The 21277-nt window shown below is 42.8% G+C and overlaps 1 protein-coding gene across 6 annotated transcripts in view; it reads right to left on the bottom strand.

Annotated features, from left to right (window-relative positions):
- LOC110523995 (protein ERGIC-53) overlaps positions 1-18979 on the bottom strand; it is a 37550-nt gene extending 18571 nt beyond the window's left edge. For 5 of the 6 annotated variants that reach the window (XR_016496107.1, XR_016496106.1, XR_016496105.1 and 2 more), the window contains exons 1-8: positions 18696-18979; positions 16595-16749; positions 4742-4849; positions 4388-4449; positions 3759-3858; positions 3406-3529; positions 2689-2747; positions 2332-2464 (exon numbers count right to left, since the gene is read on the bottom strand). Coding sequence is in view for 3 of the 6 variants with exons in the window: in XM_036977753.2 (XP_036833648.1) it covers positions 2332-2464; positions 2689-2747; positions 3406-3529; positions 3759-3858; positions 4388-4449; positions 4742-4849; positions 16595-16749; positions 18696-18897 (943 nt within the window). In the remaining 3 variants the exon portion in view is untranslated. Of the gene's footprint in view, positions 1-2331; positions 2465-2688; positions 2748-3405; positions 3530-3758; positions 3859-4387; positions 4450-4741; positions 4850-9847; positions 13107-16594; positions 16750-18695 lie in introns of those variants that run through there. The other variant, XM_090235104.1, reaches the window with a different exon arrangement.
- Between the last annotated feature and the right edge of the window lie 2298 nt (positions 18980-21277).

The raw sequence follows: 21277 nt of genomic DNA, 5'->3' as shown, positions 1-21277 counted from the left end.
AGGCAGAATTGAAAAAGCGTGTGCAAGCAAGGAGGCCTACAAACCTGACTCAGTTACACCAGCTCTGTCAGGAGGAATGGGCCAAAATTCACCCAACTTATTGTGGGAAGCTTGTGGAAGGCTACCCGAAACGTTTGACCCAAATTAAACAATTTAAAGGCAACGCTACCAAATATTAATTGAGTATGTAAACTTCTGACCCACTGGGAATGTAATAAAAAAACCTACAGCTGAAATAAATCACTCCGTACTATTGACATTTCACATTCTTAAAGTGGTGACCCTAACTGACCTAAGACAGGGAATTTGTACTCGGAATTGTGAAACTGAGTTTAAATGCATTTAGCAAAGGTGCATGTAAACTTCTGACTTCAACTCTCTCTCTGTGTGTATGTATATATACAGTGCCTTGCGAAAGTATTCGGCCCCCTTGAACTTTGCGACCTTTTGCCACATTTCAGGCTTCAAACATAAAGATATAAAACTGTATTTTTTTGTGAAGAATCAACAACAAGTAGGACACAATCATGAAGTGGAACGACATTTATTGGATATTTCAAACTTTTTTAACAAATCAAAAACTGAAAAATTGGGCGTGCAAAATTATTCAGCCACCTTAAGTTAATACTTTGTAGCGCCACCTTTTGCTGTGATTACAGCTGTAAGTCGCTTGGGGTATGTCTCTATCAGTTTTGCACATCGAGAGACTGAAACTTTTTCCCATTCCTCCTTGCAAAACAGCTCGAGCTCAGTGAGGTTGGATGGAGAGCATTTGTGAACAGCAGTTTTCAGTTCTTTCCACAGATTCTCAATTGGATTCAGGTCTGGACTTTGACTTGGCCATTCTAACACCTGGATATGTTTATTTTTGAACCATTCCATTGTAGATTTTGCTTTATGTTTTGGATCATTGTCTTGTTGGAAGACAAATCTCCGTCCCAGTCTCAGGTCTTTTGCAGACTCCATCAGGTTTTCTTCCAGAATGGTCCTGTATTTGGCTCCATCCATCTTCCCATCAATTTTAACCATCTTCCCTGTCCCTGCTGAAGAAAAGCAGGCCCAAACCATGATGCTGCCACCACCATGTTTGACAGTGGGGATGGTGTGTTCAGCTGTGTTGCTTTTACGCCAAACATAACGTTTTGCATTGTTGCCAAAAAGTTCAATTTTGGTTTCATCTGACCAGAGCACCTTCTTCCACATGTTTGGTGTGTCTCCCAGGTGGCTTGTGGCAAACTTTAAACAACACTTTTTATGGATATCTTTAAGAAATGGCTTTCTTCTTGCCACTCTTCCATAAAGGCCAGATTTGTGCAATATACGACTGATTGTTGTCCTATGGACAGAGTCTCCCACCTCAGCTGTAGATCTCTGCAGTTCATCCAGAGTGATCATGGGCCTCTTGGCTGCATCTCTGATCAGTCTTCTCCTTGTATGAGCTGAAAGTTTAGAGGGACGGCCAGGTCTTGGTAGATTTGCAGTGGTCTGATACTCCTTCCATTTCAATATTATCGCTTGCACAGTGCTCCTTGGGATGTTTAAAGCTTGGGAAATCTTTTTGTATCCAAATCCGGCTTTAAACTTCTTCACAGCAGTATCTCGGACCTGCCTGGTGTGTTCCTTGTTCTTCATGATGCTCTCTGCGCTTTTAACGGACCTCTGAAACTATCACAGTGCAGGTGCATTTATACGGAGACTTGATTACACACAGGTGGATTGTATTTATCATCATTAGTCATTTAGGTCAACATTGGATCATTCAGAGATCCTCACTGAACTTCTGGAGAGAGTTTGCTGCACTGAAAGTAAAGGGGCTGAATAATTTTGCACGCCCAATTTTTCAGTTTTTGATTTGTTAAAAAGGTTTGAAATATCCAATAAATGTCGTTCCACTTCATGATTGTGTCCCACTTGTTGTTGATTCTTCACAAAAAATACAGTTTTATATCTTTATGTTTGAAGCCTGAAATGTGGCAAAAGGTCACAAAGTTCAAGGGGGCCGAATACTTTCGCAAGGCACTAATATATATATATATATATATATATATATATATATATATATATATATATATATATGCTCCCAGTAATTTATTGGGTGAACCACATTTCGGCTTCAGTGCATTCTTCATCCTGAAGAGGGAAGGCACTGATGCCGAAAATGTGGTGTTATAACCAATAAATTACGGAGAGCTTATATAGCGTGCATCTCTCTTTAGTTACATTTAATTGACCAAACTATTGAATAATAACATCAATATTAAATAAGTATATTAGTCTCAATATAAAAGCATAGCCAAAAAAGTATAACACATTTTATTGAGTGAAACTAACTGGGTTCTCTCTGGACTTCCGGATGCTCCTTCTGATAGTCCTCTTTCTTTTTGTCCAGCTCCTGCTGAAAGTTCTCAAATTCCTCCTGGTACTTGTCCTGCTCCTCCTTGGGCATCTCTGCTTCAGGTGCAGGCTTCAATGGGATAGAAAACAACCACTCTGAACCCACACCGTAGAGACCGAGGCCCCTTACTTACATCATACTTTATCATTCCCCTATTGAAATACCCACACAATTTCACTCAGATCTTCTTCCAATTAAATATTACTGGAGATTGGTATAACTAAGGACTGGGAGTGGTAGAAAATAAAATGAGTTACCAGCTCTGAGAGGTATAACTAAGAAAATCTAGTTACCAGTTCTTGGCCAGGTTCTGATAGTCTGAACGTCAAGAAGGACAGGACATCATGGTCATCTGGAAGACGGAAAAAAATGCATTAAACATGAAGTATCATGATGCAACGTTAAGCAAGGGCATCAATTGGGTATGGCAGTCGCCATATCCAAGTTCAACACCAACAATTTAAAATAGGCTATGAAAATCGTTCCAATTCCGATTAAAAAGCAAATACAGTGTAGCGGTATTAGCAGGCTGGCTTTAGGACAATGCGGTTAGCCCTGAGCAGGGGGGGGGGGGATGTTTTCCCAGCTGGCTGGCTTGAGGACTGTGAAAAGCACATCGACACAGCTCTGCAGTGAACAGCAAAACGTCTCTCAAAAGATGGCTGTAGATGCTGTTTGACTTGACATGAAACTATACAAGCCAAGGTGATAAAGGCTGGAGTTAATTTATGCTTTTAAATTGCATGACATGTTTTAAATTGAGGAAATGCAGTAAATGAACTTTATAAAAATTTCTTGTCACTTTTCCATAACCTGGGTTTAGCTGAAATTTAGCCTGACAATAATAATCCTAATGTGACAAAAATCAGTTAAATCAATGTTCACAGAAGAGTCAAATCTAATTAGAAAGGAATGACAGACAAACGTGCTTTTGGCAAGTTTAATAATGCATTACAACCACATAATGCATTACACCTGCAGGCCTTAATTAAATTGTTACCAAGTACCACCTGCTAGACCACCCGTGGCAGCTGAGATGCCAAAGTAGCCCTCCTGAGGAATGATCATGTTGTCCACCTTGGTACAGAACTCATAGTCTTCCTTATCTGGTGTGAAACCATTGTTGATCAGCACCTGAGGGGACAGACGACAGCACATCAATTAAGGCAATCAATTGAAATAAATGCCCAATATAAAAAGATGAGGCTATTTTTTTGTGCATAATGCAAAACTGTTCAGTATCCATGTCTCTGTTGATGTGGAGAAAAACAGAGTAAAAGGCAGAGATCAGAGTATAGACAGTGGTATCGATGAGAACAAGGAAGAGAGATTATTTGAGAACGTTGATTGAATATTGTCCTACCGTTAGTGTCTTCTTGTAGTATGTTATTTTGGCTCTGACAGGATAGGGTTTATTACGAAAGTCTCTTAAGCATGTTCCCAGGGCTTGAGTCGTGCCATCGCTGCAAAAAAAAACATCCTGTTTAGACACTAAAACTGAACACCATATTAATATAGTAGTACTTAATACAGTATATTTCAAGATAAATTAATTGGTCCCCACAAGCATCAACAATAATACAAAAGAACAAAGGCCAACGTCGATCCAAATAAAGTATGAAATACACATGCATGATAGCAGCACGAAAAGCAAGTGCAGAGGATAAAATGCTCCATATACAGTGTGATCAAACAAATAACATTTCCAAAGGTAAATGGTTTGGAGATTTGAGAAATTAAGGAAAATGTCATTTCAAATGTCCTATTATTGTAAACGGCATTTTCAGCAGTGACAAAACAGAACACTAAGACATAGGCCTAGATCAACTGGCACAGAGAAGTGATTTAAAGCTTTCACTGTCAAGGGAGATTAGGAAGAGACAGGACTATAATCTCCAACCACAAATGTACTGTGTAATATTTTCTAATCTTCTTTAAATTGTTTACATTTTCCTTTTGTGATGTCAGTGAGGGAAGGAAATGTTGACTTACTTTGGGTGATCATAAACAAGTTTGCCGTTGTTTCCCACCACCAGCACAGCAGGGTTATTTTTCTAAAACAAACAGTGAAACATTAATATACCTAATCTATGTTATGAAGGTCATTTGGGTTTATTTTATCCAATCCCAGCATATGTCCTCATCAGATCTAGGCATACCACTTGAAAGTATGAAAACAGTTTTTGTATCCAAGTGTGTATAGTATCAATCTATTATTCCTATAATTCGCATTGTAGTAATTTAATATTAAAGGTATATTATATACACTTGACTTTACCTATGATTAAGTAAATGAATGCATTATATTTTGTATTTTATGAATATATAATTAATATGGCCACCAACCTTCCCATCGTTGTCAAAGGAATCAAAGAAGATTCCGATGCCGTTCCAGTTGTCAGCAGCTCCATAGACAGGACCATCTAGGCCTTGTGCAGTGGTGAACCATATCGCCTATTAGAGGGACAGACAAACATTAAGACATGGAGACACTGAAGGTCCAAAAATACTTGTTTACAGTGCCTTGCGAAAGTATTCGGCCCCCTTGAACTTTGCGACCTTTTGCCACATTTCAGGCTTCAAACATAAAGATATAAAACTGTATTTTTTTGTGAAGAATCAACAACAAGTGGGACACAATCATGAAGTGGAACGACATTTATTGGATATTTCAAACTTTTTTTTTTTTTCAATTTAAGTTTTATTAAGTTTTCTTGTTTTTCAATCAACCAACAAAACACATTCCACATTCACAAATGTGACAGGCTTTAAAAACATTTTTAAAAAATTAATAATAATACTTTTGAAAAAATAAAAATACAATTAAAATGAATGATAAAGTCAAAAGCATTTATTTTTCTTAATCTATATATTTTCCTTGGTACATATATATATATATACACATACATACATACGTACGTACATACGCACATATACATACACACACACACACACACACGTACTCAAAAACTAAATTAAAATAAAAACACACAAAAAAAAAAACATATAACACTTGCAGCAGCACTATCAAGGTTCTTATCAGCTATTTCAAGCATTCGCTGAGACAACGGGCCAATAATTCGTTTTTAGGTTTTACAGTACCTTACACAACATGTATCTGCGCATTTCCCTAGTCACCTCGTTCACTCTGTCCAGTTTGAAATATAGTTGAATAGTGGAGACCAGAGTCTATCAAACTTGGGCTGTCTCTTGTGGAGGTCATAAGTGAGCTTTTCAAGAGGAAGAAAGTCAACAATCTGGTCAATCCACATTTTAAATGTAGGAGGGGTATTAGAGGCCCACAATAGAAGAATACATTTCTTAGCAAAGTATGTAATAGTCATAAGCAAATTTTCTCTGTCAGGATCAAGAACGAAGTCCTGCTGGGCATTAAGGAGATAGATACACGGGGTCATATCAAACTGTACCTCTAGTATTTTCTGTGCAGCAGTATGTATAGATCTCCCTACAGCTCCAAAATACATATATAGGTTCCACTTTCAGAGGTACATCTTTTACAGTTAGGAGACATATCGGTTTTCATTCTATGGAGTCTCAAAGGAGTATAATAAAATTTGTACAAAAATTTGTAATTAGATTCTTTCATTTTTACACTGGTAGAGGAGCAGTATACCCTGTCGCAAACCTCCGCCCATAACTCATCACTGATAGTCAGACCAAGGTCCTTTTCCCAGATTATTTTCAAAGGAGTAAAGGAGGAGCTTCCTTTCTCAGAAAGGAGTCTATAGATGTAAGATATTTAGCCTTTAATGGATTGTGCTGTGACAAGAAGGGTTTCAACTTCATTCAACTGAGTTCTAAACCTCCTCTTGGAGGTAAATGAGGAAATTACATGTCTAATTTGAAGATATTTTTAAAAAATGGGATCTTGGCACATCGAATTCACTGCAGAGCTCTTGAAAGGATTTCAGTGTAGTGGTTTTCTGATGAAATAGGTCTGAAAAGGTCCTGATTCCTAGAGTATGCCAAAGATTAAAGTTGGCATCCCTCAGGGCTTTTGGCAAGTCTGGGTTGCCTACTATAGGCGAGTGAGAACATATTTGGGAGGAAATGCCCAGGTATTTCTTACAGTCCCTCCACGCTAGTAGGGTGCTGTAAATCGCAAAGGTTTTGGCTATGTTGCCCACTTCACTAAAGTTATTAATGAATATAATTGAGCTTAAGGGCAATGAACCACAGGATTGGGCTTCTATCTGAATCCAAGTTGACTATTGTCTGTTTGTGATCCATGTTAGCATGTTGCGGATTTGGGCAGACCAGTAGTACTGTTGAAGGGAGGGAAGGGCAAGACCACCTTTAGATTCAGGTTTTGATAAAGTGGAAAACTTGATCCTAGGTTTTTTATTGCCCCATATAAATTTGGTGATGCTTTGGTTAGTTGTTTTGAAGAAGGAAACTGGGAGATAGCATGGGAGCATCTGAAATAAGTAGTTTAGTCTAGGGAGGACGTTCATACGGATTACATTCATTCTTCCTACTAAGCTAATTGGGAGGGAGATCCAGGTTTGGAGATCGTTCTTGATTCGATCCAGGAGTGGAAGATAATTTTCCTTAAAAAGGCTATTCAGATCTGGTGTTATGAAGATCCCGAGGAATTGAAACCCGTGTGTCTTCATAGAGCTGGTGAGTGTAATATTGAGAGGGCAGACAGTGGATTTGTTAAAATTGATCTTATAACCTGAAAACTTGCCATACTGAGCAATTGTGTCTAAAATGAGAGGGAGGGATTTCTCAGGGTTGGATATGTAGAGCAAGACATCATCCGCGTAAAGCGAAATCTTGTGCTGCAGGCCACCTGCAGAAACACCCATAATACTTGGATTGCTCCTTATCAGCTCTGCCAGAGGCTCCGCCCCCAACAAGTAGAGCAGCGGGGACAGCGAGCACCCTTGTCTTGTGCCCCGTTTCAGAGGGAATCTGTCAGAGTTCAGTCCATTAGTAGTCACCATGGCATTTGGATGAGAGTATAGTGATTTGATCCATTTAATAAAATTTGGGCCCATATTGAACTTTTCTAAGACTGAAAACCGAAAGCTCCACTCCATCCTGTCAAACGCCTTCTCAGCATCCAGTGAAGCCAGCAGGACAGGGGTCTTTTGTGCGTTTACTTGATCAATAATATCAAAAAGACGGCGAATGTTATCAGAAGAGTATCTGTCTCTAATAAATCCAGTTTGGTCCGCTTTTATTATTTTGGGAAGAAGAGTGTTTAGTCTTTTGGCGAGCAATTTGGTAATTATTTTATAGTCGAAATCCAACAAGCTTATGGGCCGGAAGGACGAGCAGGATAGGGGGTCCTTGTCCTTTTTTAGCAACACTGTAATGCGAGCTGTGTGCATTGAGTCTGGGAGAACTCAGTTTTTGCAGAAATCCTCCAGCATTGGCATGAAGATAGGGCTGAGCTGGGGCCAAAAAGCTTTGTAGAACTCTCTGGGGAATCCATCTGGGCCTGGGGACTTATTAGGTGGCATGGAGGTAATTGCCTCCAGGATCTCCTCAGGAGTGAAGGGGGAGTTGAGATCTTCCTGGTCGGTCTCTGATAGTTTAGGTAGCGAGATTCCCTCTAGGAAAGAGTAGAGTTCTGCCTCTGTGTGTTTTCTCTCAGAGGTATATAGTTTGCAGTAAAAATCATGAAAAGTTAAATTGATATTTTTTGGGTCATATGTGACCTCGTCCTCTGCTGTTCGGATAGCCATGATTGTACGCTCTGACTGCTCCTTTTTTAATTGGGAAGCAAGCAATCTACTGGGCCTATTGCTATACTCATGGTATTTCTGTTTAGTAAAGAAAACTTTTTTTTTATCTCCCGAGTGTAGTCCAAATTCAGTTTGGCTTTGGCTGCTTTAAGATGACTCCAGGAGGTGCTGTCTAGGGATTGTTTATGTATTTTTTCACAGCATTCCAGCTCCCTCTCAAGATCTAGCCTGTGTGCTTCCATTGCTTTTTTCTTAGAGGAAGCATATGCAATTAGATGACCTCTTAGTGTGGCTTTAGCAGCGTCCCACATTGTGGCCGGAGAAACAGGAGAGTCTTTATTGTCTTGTGTGTAGTTGTCTATCCATGTAGTTACCAATGTATGGAACTCGTCATTTGATAGCATGGAGGTGTTGAATTTCCAGCTCTTTGACCTCGGGATGTTTTTGCAGAGGTCAAAGCAGAGGTGGACAAAGGCGTGATCTGAAAGTGCTATGGGTCCGATTGTACATGTGGCTGAATTTATGAAACTCTTTGGGATAAAAATGTAATCTATACGGTAGTAGGTGTTATGGACATTAGAGTAGTATGTATAGTCCATAGATGAGCTATTATTCTCTCTCCAGATATCTATCAGTCCCATCTCTTTAGTAAGAGAGTTCAACATCTTTGCAGATCTAGGATTTGTGGTGGGGACTTGAGATGATTTGTCTAGGGTTGGGTTAAGGGTACAATTAAAATCTCCGGCCACCACGCCAAAGGAGACACAATGCTCATTGAACAGGGTTATAATTTTTGACATGAAGGCAGGAGTATCTGTGTTAGGGGCGTATATGTTTAATATAGTAATTGGTTGACCATATAGTGACCCAGTTATCAAAATAAATCTCCCCTCCGGATCAGATATGTTTTTGTCAATTATGAATGGAAAATTTTTATGGATAAGTATGGCTGTGCCGCTACTGTTTGATTTGAAAGATGAGAAATACACCTGTCCCACCCAAGCTCTGCGGAGTTTGGCATGTTCAGCATCACAGAGGTGTGTCTCTTGTAATAGCGCAATGTCTGCTTTTTCCTTTTTTAGAGCACATAGTATCTTTTTTCGTTTTATTGCATGCCCTAGACCATGGCAATTCCATGTCAATAGATTTAAGGTACTAATCATCGTCATCGAGCAGTAATCGAACTTTAGTGCAAGTCATCGCTGGGTAAAAGTGGATAGTAATTACAGCTGCGTTCACATAAAAGGAAAATAAATGGTGTACATAAAATAATAATCTCTGAACACCCCAGCCGAGTTCCCAAACAACTCGACACATCCCGTTGGATCTATTACCCCCCCGCTCAGTCTCAATTCTGTGTTCCGAATAAAACAAAAACCGGGAACAGTTAGCAACGCACAACGTCTCCCTCTCCCCACCAAAGAAATGCCTCATCCTCTCCACCCCGCATTGAGTAAATAACACAGTTGCCCTCGTCCAGACCACAGTAAAAGAGGGGAGAAAAATAAAATCAATAGCCCAGCCTACATATGCCTCCCCCAAGGGACATAGGGAACCCCAGGTAATAATAGCAACAACAAAAAAACAGGGAAATAAAAGTAGGCTGAAACATTAGTAGGCCTAGGTTAGGCTATACAGCCCATCCCTCTCAGTTAAAGGACAATAAATATAAATTGGACGGCTATAATGACATTTAGGGGGTGGATCTCTGGATATCGGCTATATGTCGTCTTACCTCCTTTAGTAATGGCATTAATCGCATTTAGTCATTGGTCTGTTTCTCATTGGCCAGGATTGTCTTTCAAAAAACATTTTGCCTCTTCGGGAGTTTTGAAGTGTCGCAAGGCTCCTTGGTGAAGAATCCTGAGCTCGTTTGGGTATTTGAATCCCCTGAAGATGCCTCGGTCAATGGAGTATTTCTTCACTTCGTCAAATTCTTGGCGCTTTCGGCGTATTCCAGCTGACAGGTCCTGGTGTAAAGCGAGTTTGGCGTTTCCCACTGTGATGGTGTTGTTTTTCGCCGCCTGTAGGACTCGTTCCTTGTCGGTGAATCTCAGGAAACGTATGGTGATTGGGCGCGGTGGTTGTCTGTCTGCTGGTGGGGGCCTCAGTGCTCGGTGAGCTCTCTCAAGTTCTATGGGCCTGTTGGTGGGCAGGTGGAGCCACTCGGGAAGTTTGTCTTGGAGGTAGCGGATCAGTGGCATGTTTCCCTCTTCTTTTTCGCCCAGATTGAATAGAACACAATTATTCCTTCGCCCCCTGTTTTCCAGGTCCTCTGTTTTCTCTTCCAGATGCTCGATTTTCTTTTTAGCATGTGCTATTGTTTCCATGGCATCTGTCAATAAGTTTTCCAGGGATAGGATTCGCCCCTCTGCCTCAACCATAAACGCGGGGCGCCTGGACATCTTGTTGTTGATGTCAGGCAAAGTGTTTTCCAGGATTGTCACCTTGCCCCCTATCGCACTTAGCTTAGAATTAATGGCATATAATTTAGTGTTTAGTTCTGTACGTTGGGATCTCAACTCAGAAAGGTTGTCTTCGACAGAGTGCGAGGTTGGCATTCGTTGTGCCTCGTGGGGGAGCGGGTTCTCTTGCTCCTGGCTAATGGCGCTAGTTTTTTCTGAAGCTAGCTTCTTCTTGGAGGCTTTTTCCGTCGCTAATACTCGAGTCCGGGTAAAAATGTCACCTGTAGTGTCGCCTTTTGTAGCCGCCATGACTTTTTCTTACTAAAGCTAAATGAGTGTGAACTTGGAGTGGAGGTAAGATTAGGAATTGGAAACTACTTGTGCGGAGCTCTTAGTTCATGCGGCCATCTCGTTCAAGGGTCACGTGATCCCCCCCATTTCAAACTTTTTTAACAAATCAAAAACTGAAAAATTGGGCGTGCAAAATTATTCAGCCCCTTTACTTTCAGTGCAGCAAACTCTCTCCAGAAGTTCAGTGAGGATCTCTGAATGATCCAATGTTGACCTAAATGACTAATGATGATAAATACAATCCACCTGTGTGTAATCAAGTCTCCGTATAAATGCACCTGCACTGTGATAGTCTCAGAGGTCCGTTAAAAGCGCAGAGAGCATCATGAAGAACAAGGAACACACCAGGCAGGTCCGAGATACTGTTGTAAAGAAGTGTAAAGCCGGATTTGGATACAAAAAGATTTCCCAAGCTTTAAACATCCCAAGGAGCACTGTGCAAGCGATAATATTGAAATGGAAGGAGTATCAGACCACTGCAAATCTACCAAGACCTGGCCGTCCCTCTAAACTTTCAGCTCATACAAGGAGAAGACTGATCAGAGATGCAGCCAAGAGGCCCATGATCACTCTGGATGAACTGCAGAGATCTACAGCTGAGGTGGGAGACTCTGTCCATAGGAAACAATCAGTCGTATATTGCACAAATCTGGCCTTTATGGAAGAGTGGCAAGAAGAAAGCCATTTCTTAAAGATATCCATAAAAAGTGTCGGTTAAAGTTTGCCACAAGCCACCTGGGAGACACACCAAACATGTGGAAGAAGGTGCTCTGGTCAGATGAAACCAAAATTGAACTTTTTGGCAACAATGCAAAACGTTATGTTTGGCGTAAAAGCAACACAGCTGAACACACCATCCCCACTGTCAAACATGGTGGTGTCACGTTCTGCCCTCTATTTCCTTTGTTTTGTATGTAGTTAGTATGGTCAGGGCGTGAGTTGGGTGGGCAGTCTGTTTGTTTTTCTATGATTTGGGTATTTCTATGTTTCGGCCTAGTATGGTTCTCAATCAGAGGCAGGTGTCATTAGTTGTCTCTGATTGAGAATCATACTTAGGTAGCCTGGGTGTCACTGTGTGTTTGTGGGTGATTGTTCCTGTCACTGTGTTTGTTGTCACAGGATAGGACTGTTTTGCGTTTTCACATTTCTTGTTTTTGTTAGTTTGTTCATGTGAAGTTATTTATTAAAAACATTAATCAAAACAACCACGCTGCGCTTTGGTCCGCCTCTCGTACAGACGAACGTCATTACAGAATCACCCACCCCAACAGGACCAAGCGGCGTGGTAACGGGCAACGGCAAGAGGAGCAGCAGGAGAAGCAACAGAGGCAGCAGCAACAGGAGCAGCAGCAGCAGCAGTGGGAGAGGCTGCACTATTTGGAGAAATGGACATGGGAGGAAGATTTGGATGGTAAAGGACCCTGGGCTCAGCCAGGAGAATATCGCCGCCCCAAGGAAGAATGGGAGGCGGCGAAAGCGGAGAGGCGCCGGTATGAGGAGGCAGCGCGGCGTCGTGGATGGAAGCCTGAGAGTCAGCCCCAAAAATTTCTTGGGGGGGGGGGCTAACAGGGAGTATGGCTACGCCAGGTAGGAGACCTGAGCCAACTTCCTGTGGTTACCGGGGGGCTAGAGAGACCGGGCAGGCACCGTGTTATGCTGTGGAGCGCATGGTGTCCCCAGTGCGGGTGCACAGCCCGGTGCGGTACATTCCAGCTCCGCGTATCGGCCGGGCTAGAGTGGGCATCGAGCCAAGTGCCATGAAGCCGGCTCTACGCATCTGGTCTCCAGTGCGTCTCCTTGGGCCGGCTTACATGGCACCAGCCTTGCGCACGGTGTCCCCGGTTCGCCTGCATAGCCCAGTGCGGGCTATTCCACCTCGCCGCACTGGCAGGGCGACCGGGACCATTCAACCGGGTGAAGTTGGGCAGGCTCGGTGCTCAAGAGCTCCAGTGCGCCTGCACGGCCCGGTCTATCCGTCACCACCTCCACGCACCAGCCCTCCGGTGGCAGCCCCCCGTACCAGGCTGTCTCTCCGGCCCATCCTTACAGGGGCTCCCTCCTCTCCAGCGCTGCCGGAGTCTCCCGCCTCTCCGGCGCTACCAGAGCCTTCCTCCTGTCCAGCGCTGCCGGAGTCTCCCGCCTGTTCGGCGCTACAAGAGCTACTCAGTCCGGCGCTTCCAGAGCCTTCCTCCTCTCCAGTGCCGCCAGTGCCGCCCGTCTGCCCAGCGCCGCCAGTGCCGCCCGTCTGCCCAGCGCCGCCAGTGCCGCCCGTCTGCCCAGCCCCGCCAGTGCCGCCTGTCTGCCAGGAGCCGCCAGTGCCGCCGGTCTGCCAGGAGCCGCCAGTGCCGCCCGTCTGCCAGGGGCCGCCAATGCCGCCAGTCAGCCAGGGGCCGCCAGTGCCGCCAGTCAGCCAGGGGCCGCCAGTAAGCCAGGGGCCGCCAGTGCCGCCAGTCAGCCAGGGGCCGCCAGTCAGCCAGGGGCCGCCAGTAAGCCAGGGGCCGCCAGTGCCGCCAGTCAGCCAGGGGCCGCCAGTAAGCCAGGGGCCGCCAGTCAGCCAGGGGCCGCCAGTAAGCCAGGGGCTCTGTCCCGAGCAGCTGCCGCCCCTCTGTCCCGAGCAGTTATCGTCCCTCTGTCCCGAGCTGCTATCGCCCCTCTGTCCCAAGCTTCTGCCGCCCCTCTGTCCCGAGCAGTTGTCCCTCTGTCCCGAGCAGCTGCTTCATCTCTGTCCCGAGCTGCCCCTCTGTCCCAAGCAGCCCCTCTGTCCAGTGGGGTCATTGAGAAGGGTGGCCATGGTGAGAAAGCCACGGAGGCGGACAATAAGGCGGACTAAGACAATGGTGAAGTGGGGTCCGCGTCCCGCGCCAGAGCCGCCACCGCGGACAGACGCCCACCCAGACCCTCCCCTATAGGTCAAGGTTTTGCGGCCGGAGTCCGCACCTTTGGGGGGGGGGTACTGTCACGTTCTGACCTCTATTTCCTTTGTTTTGTATGTAGTTCGTATGGTCAGGGCGTGAGTTGGGTGGGCAGTCTATGTTTGTTTTTCTATGATTTGGGTATTTCTATGTTTCGGCCTAGTATGGTTCTCAATCAGAGGCAGGTGTCATTAGTTGTCTCTGATTGAGAATCATACTTAGGTAGCCTGGGTGTCACTGTGTGTTTGTGGGTGATTGTTCCTGTCACTGTGTTTGTTGTCACAGGATAGGACTGTTTTGCGTTTTCACATTTCTTGTTTTTGTTAGTTTGTTCATGTGAAGTTATTTATTAAAAACATGAATCAAAACAACCACGCTGCGCTTTGGTCCGCCTCTCGTACAGACGAACGTCATTACAGGTGGTGGCAGCATCATGGTTTGGGCCTGCTTTTCTTCAGCAGGGACAGGGAAGATGGTTAAAATTGATGGGAAGATGGATGGAGCCAAATACAGGACCATTCTGGAAGAAAACCTGATGGAGTCTGCAAAAGACCTGAGACTGGGACGGAGATGTCTTCCAACAAGACAATGATCCAAAACATAAAGCAAAATCTACAATGGAATGGTTCAAAAATAAACATATCCAGGTGTTAGAATGGCCAAGTCAAAGTCCAGACCTGAATCCAATCGAGAATCTGTGGAAAGAACTGAAAACTGCTGTTCACAAATGCTCTCCATCCAACCTCACTGAGCTCGAGCTGTTTTGCAAGGAGGAATGGGAAAAAATGTCAGTCTCCCGATGTGCAAAACTGATGGAGACATACCCCAAGCGACTTACAGCTGTAATCGCAGCAAAAGGTGGCGCTACAAAGTATTAACTTAAGGGGGCTGAATAATTTTGCACGCCCAATTTTTCCGTTTTTGATTTGTTAAAAAAGTTAAATATCCAATAAATGTCGTTCCACTTCATGATTGTGTCCCACTTGTTGTTGATTCTTCACAAAAAAATACAGTTTTATATCTTTATGTTTGAAGCCTGAAATGTGGCAAAAGGTTGCAAAGTTCAAGGGGGCCGAATACTTTCGCAAGGCACTGTAACTGTCTAAATAACTATCTTGTGATTATTGTGACTTTTCCATTGTAATTGTTTGTAAGCTTGTGTAGTCAAATGAATTTATGATCGTATCCTATCCATTGTTTGTATGCTGTTCTTTGTATGACATTGTAATATTTGATAATTAACCAATGATATTAGGCCACTCTTGGCCATGATTACAGACACCTGTGTCTTTTGACACTACATTAAAGAGTCATCCCGCAGTGTTTGTGATTATACCCTGATGAAGACAGCTTGGCTGTCGAAACGTTGGTAATTAAATTTTTGCATCTGAGCTCCTAGAGTGTGCGGCTCTTTTATTTTCAAGTTTTCTACTCCGCTAGCCAGCACCTCGCCTAAATAGGTGTGCGTTTATTTTTTATTTTTTTATAACTATATGTAACAGTAGAGCAGCAAAGGGGCAGACAGATAAACATGGGGACAATAGATACAGTAAGATGTAAAGTACAGTCACAGCATAAAGTAGGAATTGAACACACGACCTTGGAGTTACTAGCACAACGCTCTCACCAACTGAGCCACACAGGGACAGGGACGAAAGAGGTAAAACATGGTTATTAACCTGAAGTCTGAGCCGGTAGGTCAGTACAACTCCACATCCTCTACTAGCACAACAGCCACCATAACATAGGTCTATGTCTCAATGGACAGAAATAACCTTTTCACACCATCCTTTATCAGTCTAGAAATAATTAATTAACTGTAGCAGAGGGTAGAAACCATACCACTATATCTGAAACCAGACCACTCAACTGCAAGTCTCGTATTTTTGAATACCTGGCTGTCTTCAGTCAGCTGTTTGTTCCACAAAACATATTTCTAAAACTGGCTAGTTGTCTCCTCTTTCCTAATAGAGGCTGTTTAATTAACCAGGCTTATGTTTACTGTACTGCTTTTGGGTAAAGTTTGTCAACTTAAATGAAGTTGATATATTTATTATTAAAATGTTTAGAACAGTTATTTAATTTTCATGATGGTCTTCATCCATAAATGTCAATTAGACAATTACTGTCTTATCCTAGTGCTGGCCCTGATATTTAACTGGCTCTTTTCACATTGTCCTTTCTAGCATTGTTCTAGCAACTAAGGTGGATGCGTAACCAGGCCTGTAAAATACAGCTTGATCAGCTACAGCATGTAGTGTGAAAAGGTCTAAAGCAGAGATGGGCACTAACTCTCAATTTACTGTTGAGCGGTAGAATCATCGAATACACAAGGTGCATTTCATTGTGCATCAGCAGTCACTTAATTAGCCCGTGTCAGCAAAAAACATTTTGATTGGTAAGTTAGTCTAGTGGCCAGCTATGAAAACTCGTAGTAAGCATGATCGAACTACCGACCGGTGTGGGGCCCATTGATCATCAGTTACCATATTAAAAACTGCAAACATGTGCCTCCACCCCATGGCAAAGTGTTGATTTGCAGGAAATAAAAAAAATCCAAACACTTTCTCAAGTGTTTTTCTCGCAAGGTGGGGTATGAATGTGGGTAAGCAGACCCACGGGCCACTGTGGCCTCATGAGTTTTGTTTTTTGTGGTCCCCGACCACCATCAGTTGCCCATCCCTGGTCTAGAGTCAAAGGAAGGAGGTTCCAGCAACTATGGTAGAGTTGTAACCAGCCGAGTACAGTTCAGCTCAGCAGTGGAAAAAGTCAGTGTATGGAAACCATAGAAAGGAGGTGTTATTCAGTTCTTACGAGGCCGTCGGCTCCCATCCTCCCCCGTCCAGACACACGAAAGGTCACCTCAGCCTCCCAGTGGTCAAAGTTGACCGTGTTTTTGGCCCAGACTGAGCCCTTCTGACTCCTGAGAGAGGGGGTGATACGGACCTGGTCGGCACTGGGGATGGCATCTGGAATACAAGGTTGATAGTTTAAAGGGTTGGGAGGGGTACATTCTAGTTAATGTTCAATGAATTCATACTGGCAAATCCTAACTGACAAAAAAAAAATGTAGCTTCTCATGCATTCAAAATGTTCCTGAATTTAAACTGTACAGAAACTGAAAACTCACTCTGTGAAGGTCCAGAAATACTTGTTTAACTCTATAGTGTAACTACATATGGAGAAAACAGTAGCTCATTGGCTCAGGGCAAACAATTGACCAGGAGGTTAATTTTCTTACAAAGCCCGAGGTTAGGAACATAAATGTGTGTTCAGCCCATGTACACCTTAATAGGTGTGCTCCTGGGATTATGTCCAAGGCTCTCTGTCAGTAACATTAATGTATCTGAAAGCCTCCTATGTAAAGGACAGAGAGACATTATAATAGGCCTAGTATTGTTAACATTGCAATGTTACGCCATGCTTGTCAGGCTTATGGCTAGAAACAAGATCATGCTATATCCAAATTACCTCGCTCGTGTTAGGCTTTATTGTCTAGCCAAGACAGATATGGCATTGGAAAGTAGAAATATGGGTAATAACAACTAGCCTAGTGCAACCAGGCTTTGGCATATGGACCTTTGCCTACACTTATTTGGTGTGACCAAATTCTAAATGACAATTGTACATGTGTAGAGCCACATGCCATCTCACTACAGCCTATACTGATAAGACAAAGGCACCATGGTAAAATGGACTTAAATCTGGGTGCGTCATCAGCTGGACCTTTGCACGGTTTTTAGAGACACTGATTTGTTAACACTTTACGTTACACAAAACCATGCCAGACTAGGGGACAAGCAGGCCACTTCAATAGGAAAGAAATGCAATGCTCGTCAACTTCAAATGCGCTCTCAAATATTAGGTATTGTGAAACCTGCCTGCTGTAGCATGTGGGTGGTTGTGTGTTGCAAGGATAAATGAAAAACTTGGACTAACAAGAGGAATGTTAGCATTCCAGATTGTGTGCAAGTAATCCATGTCTCTTTGTTTGCAATACTCGGTATTGCTGAAAGGAACCAACTGAACTATTAAGTGTCAGCTAAAAAGAAATGTAGGCTGGCAGGTATACAGATGGTCTACTTTGCGGTTTGGGTGATTTAGCCAGCTGGTGTAACAGTATAATTTTAGACCGTCCCTCGCCCATACCCGGGCGCGAACTAGGGATTTTCTGCACACATCAACAGTCACCCTCGAAGCATCGCTCCACAAAAGCCGCGGCCCTTGCAGAGCAAGGGGAACTACTACTTCAAGGTCTCAGAGCAAGTGACGTCACTGATTGAAACGCTATTTAGCGCCCACGCTAACTAAGCTAGCCGTTTCACATCCGTTACACTGGCAGGCAAGCGCCTGAAACCCTACCTCTTCAAAGAGTATTTAAAAATACCCCTCCCCCTTTCTAGCTCTGACTTTACTGAGAACTAGTTTATGGAGGGAAAGTGTAGTTACTAAACCTGTGATGTGGTTGTCCCAACTAGCTATCCATCTTAAGATGAATTCACTAACTGTAAGTCACTCTGGAAAAGAGTCGCATATTGCCTGACGGTGCATGTACCTGTCGCTTCTCCTGTTTCTCTACAGTATTCTAAAGCTGCTGGCTATTTAACGGCCATGACATGTTGAAGCGAGTTTGATATCAGGCCACTCTTTAGAAACTGTAGCAAGCCAAGTCTGCACAGTCGAGAACTTCTCTACACAACAATGAACTGGTCCCCCTACAGAAGTTCTCTACAGCAGGCAGTAGCCGGATAGCTACGACAAACGTGTCAAATGTATCCCCTACATGCAAAATAGCTACAATCGCTGGCTAGAGTGGCAAAATAGCTATCGCAGCTGATTTTCCAATACACCTATTTATAGGTTATGATAATTGACAACAGTAAGCAACTGCCTAGCCAATCTAACTGAAACTTACTTCCACTGTGCACCCAAAAAGGAATAATCCCGTCGGTTTGAGACAGGTGCGGTCCCTTGAAACTGTACTTGTATTCAAATCGACGGTGTGGAGCTTCTTCAGTCGATGCAACGATATTATCGGCATTACTGTGGTGAAATGTTAAAGCTAATATTAATAAACAAGCATCAGCAGCCAGACACCTTCCTATGGACACCGCCATCTTTTGGTATCACTGCTTACGTAGCATTGAAACAGAGAGGGTGACGTGAATGCCTGTTGAGCCAACAGGGCGCTTTCTTACTGGTTGAATCTTAGACACCACCGAGTTGCGGCCACTGAGGTATAATATGAACGGTTGCAGCTTGCTTGTACATCACAGAACGCAACTAAATTACATTGTATCCTTAGATAAATTATACATTGTAGCCTGGTATGTGTCTTCATTTATTTCACAATGTTAACAACGATTCTGTTTCTCGATGTTTTTACAATGTAACCAGTGCCTTATTTAGAGGATCAGGTTTCATCCAGTGTGATTTTTATTTTGTATTTATTTTATTTATTTAAATTTTATTTTATTAGTGAATCATACATTACAGAAAATACACACATCAAAATATAAATACAAAATTCAAGCAGAAAGAAAAACAAGGTCACAAAAAACAAACACATGCATCAGTAATAAAGGTCCTCAATCAGCTTTCTGTATTGCCCTAGAGCAGTGGTTCCCAAACATTTTGTACACCTTCAAACATTCAACCTCCAGCTGCATACTATTATACTATTATAATAATATAATAATAATCAATAATTTTGCTCTTTATTTAGCCATCTTACATATAAAACCTTATTTGTTCATCAAAAATTGTGAATAACTCACCCCAGGTTCATGAGAATGGTGTGCTTGAAGGGATGCACATAACTCTGCAATGTTGGGTTGTATTGGAGAGAGACTCAGTCTTAAATAATTTTCCACACACAGTCTGTGCCTGTATTTAGTTTTCATGCTAGTGAAGGCTGAGAATCCACTCTCACATAGGTACGTAGTTGCAAAGGGCATCAGTGTCTCTACACCACTATTTACCAAGAAACTGAGAACGCAGCCCTATCCACATTTTCCCTATCCAGAAATCTGGCAGTGGCTTTTGATTAAATTAAACTTTCACAGAACTTCTTGTTGCAATTTCGATGAGGCTCTCTTGTTCAGATATTGGTAAGTGGACTGGAGGCAGGGCAAGAAATGGATAAAGAATCCAGTTGTTTGTGTCATCCATTTTAGGACAGTACCTGCGTAGATGCGCACCCAGCTCACTCAGGTGCGTCGCTATATCACATTTGACATTGTCCGTAAGCTTGAGTTCATTTGCACACAAACAAAATCATATAATGATGGAAATACCTGTGTGTTGTCCTTCTTAATGCAGACAGATAAGAGCTCCAATTTCTTAGTCATAGCTTCAATTTTTGTCCTGCACATTGAATATAGTTGCGGAGAGTCCCTGTAATCCTAGATTCAGATCATTCAGGGGAGAAAAAACATCACCAGACAGGCCAGTGGTGTGAGAAACTCGTCATCATGCAAGTGGACAAACAAGTGAAAAATATGGTCAGTAAAGAAAACTTTATGCTCGTCTCTCAATTAAAAGAAACGTGTCAATACTTTGCCCCTTGATAACCAGCGCACTTGTGTATGTTGTAAAAGTGTTACATGGTTGCTGCCCATATCATTGGATAATGCAGAAAATACACCAGAGTTCAGGGGCCTTGCTTTAACAAAGTTAACCATTTTTAGTGTACCCAAGTGGCGTCGGGAGCAACTGCTTGTACGTGCATTGCCACTCCACTATGTCTCCCTGTCATGGCTTTTGCGCCATCAGTGCATATACCAACACATCTTGACCACCAAAGTCCATTTGATATCACAAAGCTATCCAGTACTTTATTAACAATATCCTCTCATGTTGTCCTGGTTTCCAATGGTTTGCAGAAGAGGATGTCTTCCTTAATTGACCCCCCATAAACATAACGGACATATACCAGGAGTTGTGCCAGGCCCGCCACGTCTGTTGACTCATCAATCTGTAACGCATTTAATTCACTGGCTTGTATGCGAAGCAGTAATTGTTTCAAAACATCTCCTGCCATGTCACTGATGCGTCGTGAAACAGTGTTGTTTGATGAAGACGTCTGCATATTTTTTGGGGCCTTTTCCCCCAGAATTGTCACAGCCATATGGTAGCTCACCCTATAAGATGCTTCTAGCCCCTTCATATTAATGGTATATGTTGCTTTTATACGTCTTACTACTCGAAAGTTGTGTTTATTCTCGCTCAAAACTCCAAAAATAAAAATTTACTGTTTGAAAATGTGAAGAATTTGTATTTTTATTTTCAATTTTTTTTTTTTTATGTGAATCACATTGTTATTGCGTGTACCCCTGGGGGTATGCATAACCCAGTTTGAGAATACCTGCCCTAAAGGCACCAGAACATCAAATTTAAGAGCATTTTTAAGATATTTGAGTAACTAAGGTGCAAGAAAACTAAAAGCTGATTTACCTAATTCAGAGACCAAAGGAATTTCCAGAGTTAGCCATCTCT

Source organism: Oncorhynchus mykiss, chromosome 5 (genome assembly GCF_057628025.1).
Source record: "Oncorhynchus mykiss isolate SJ-2025 chromosome 5, ASM5762802v1, whole genome shotgun sequence".
In the NCBI taxonomy this organism is placed as follows: Eukaryota; Metazoa; Chordata; class Actinopteri; order Salmoniformes; family Salmonidae; genus Oncorhynchus; species Oncorhynchus mykiss.
This window is presented reverse-complemented; position numbering and strand designations above follow the sequence as displayed.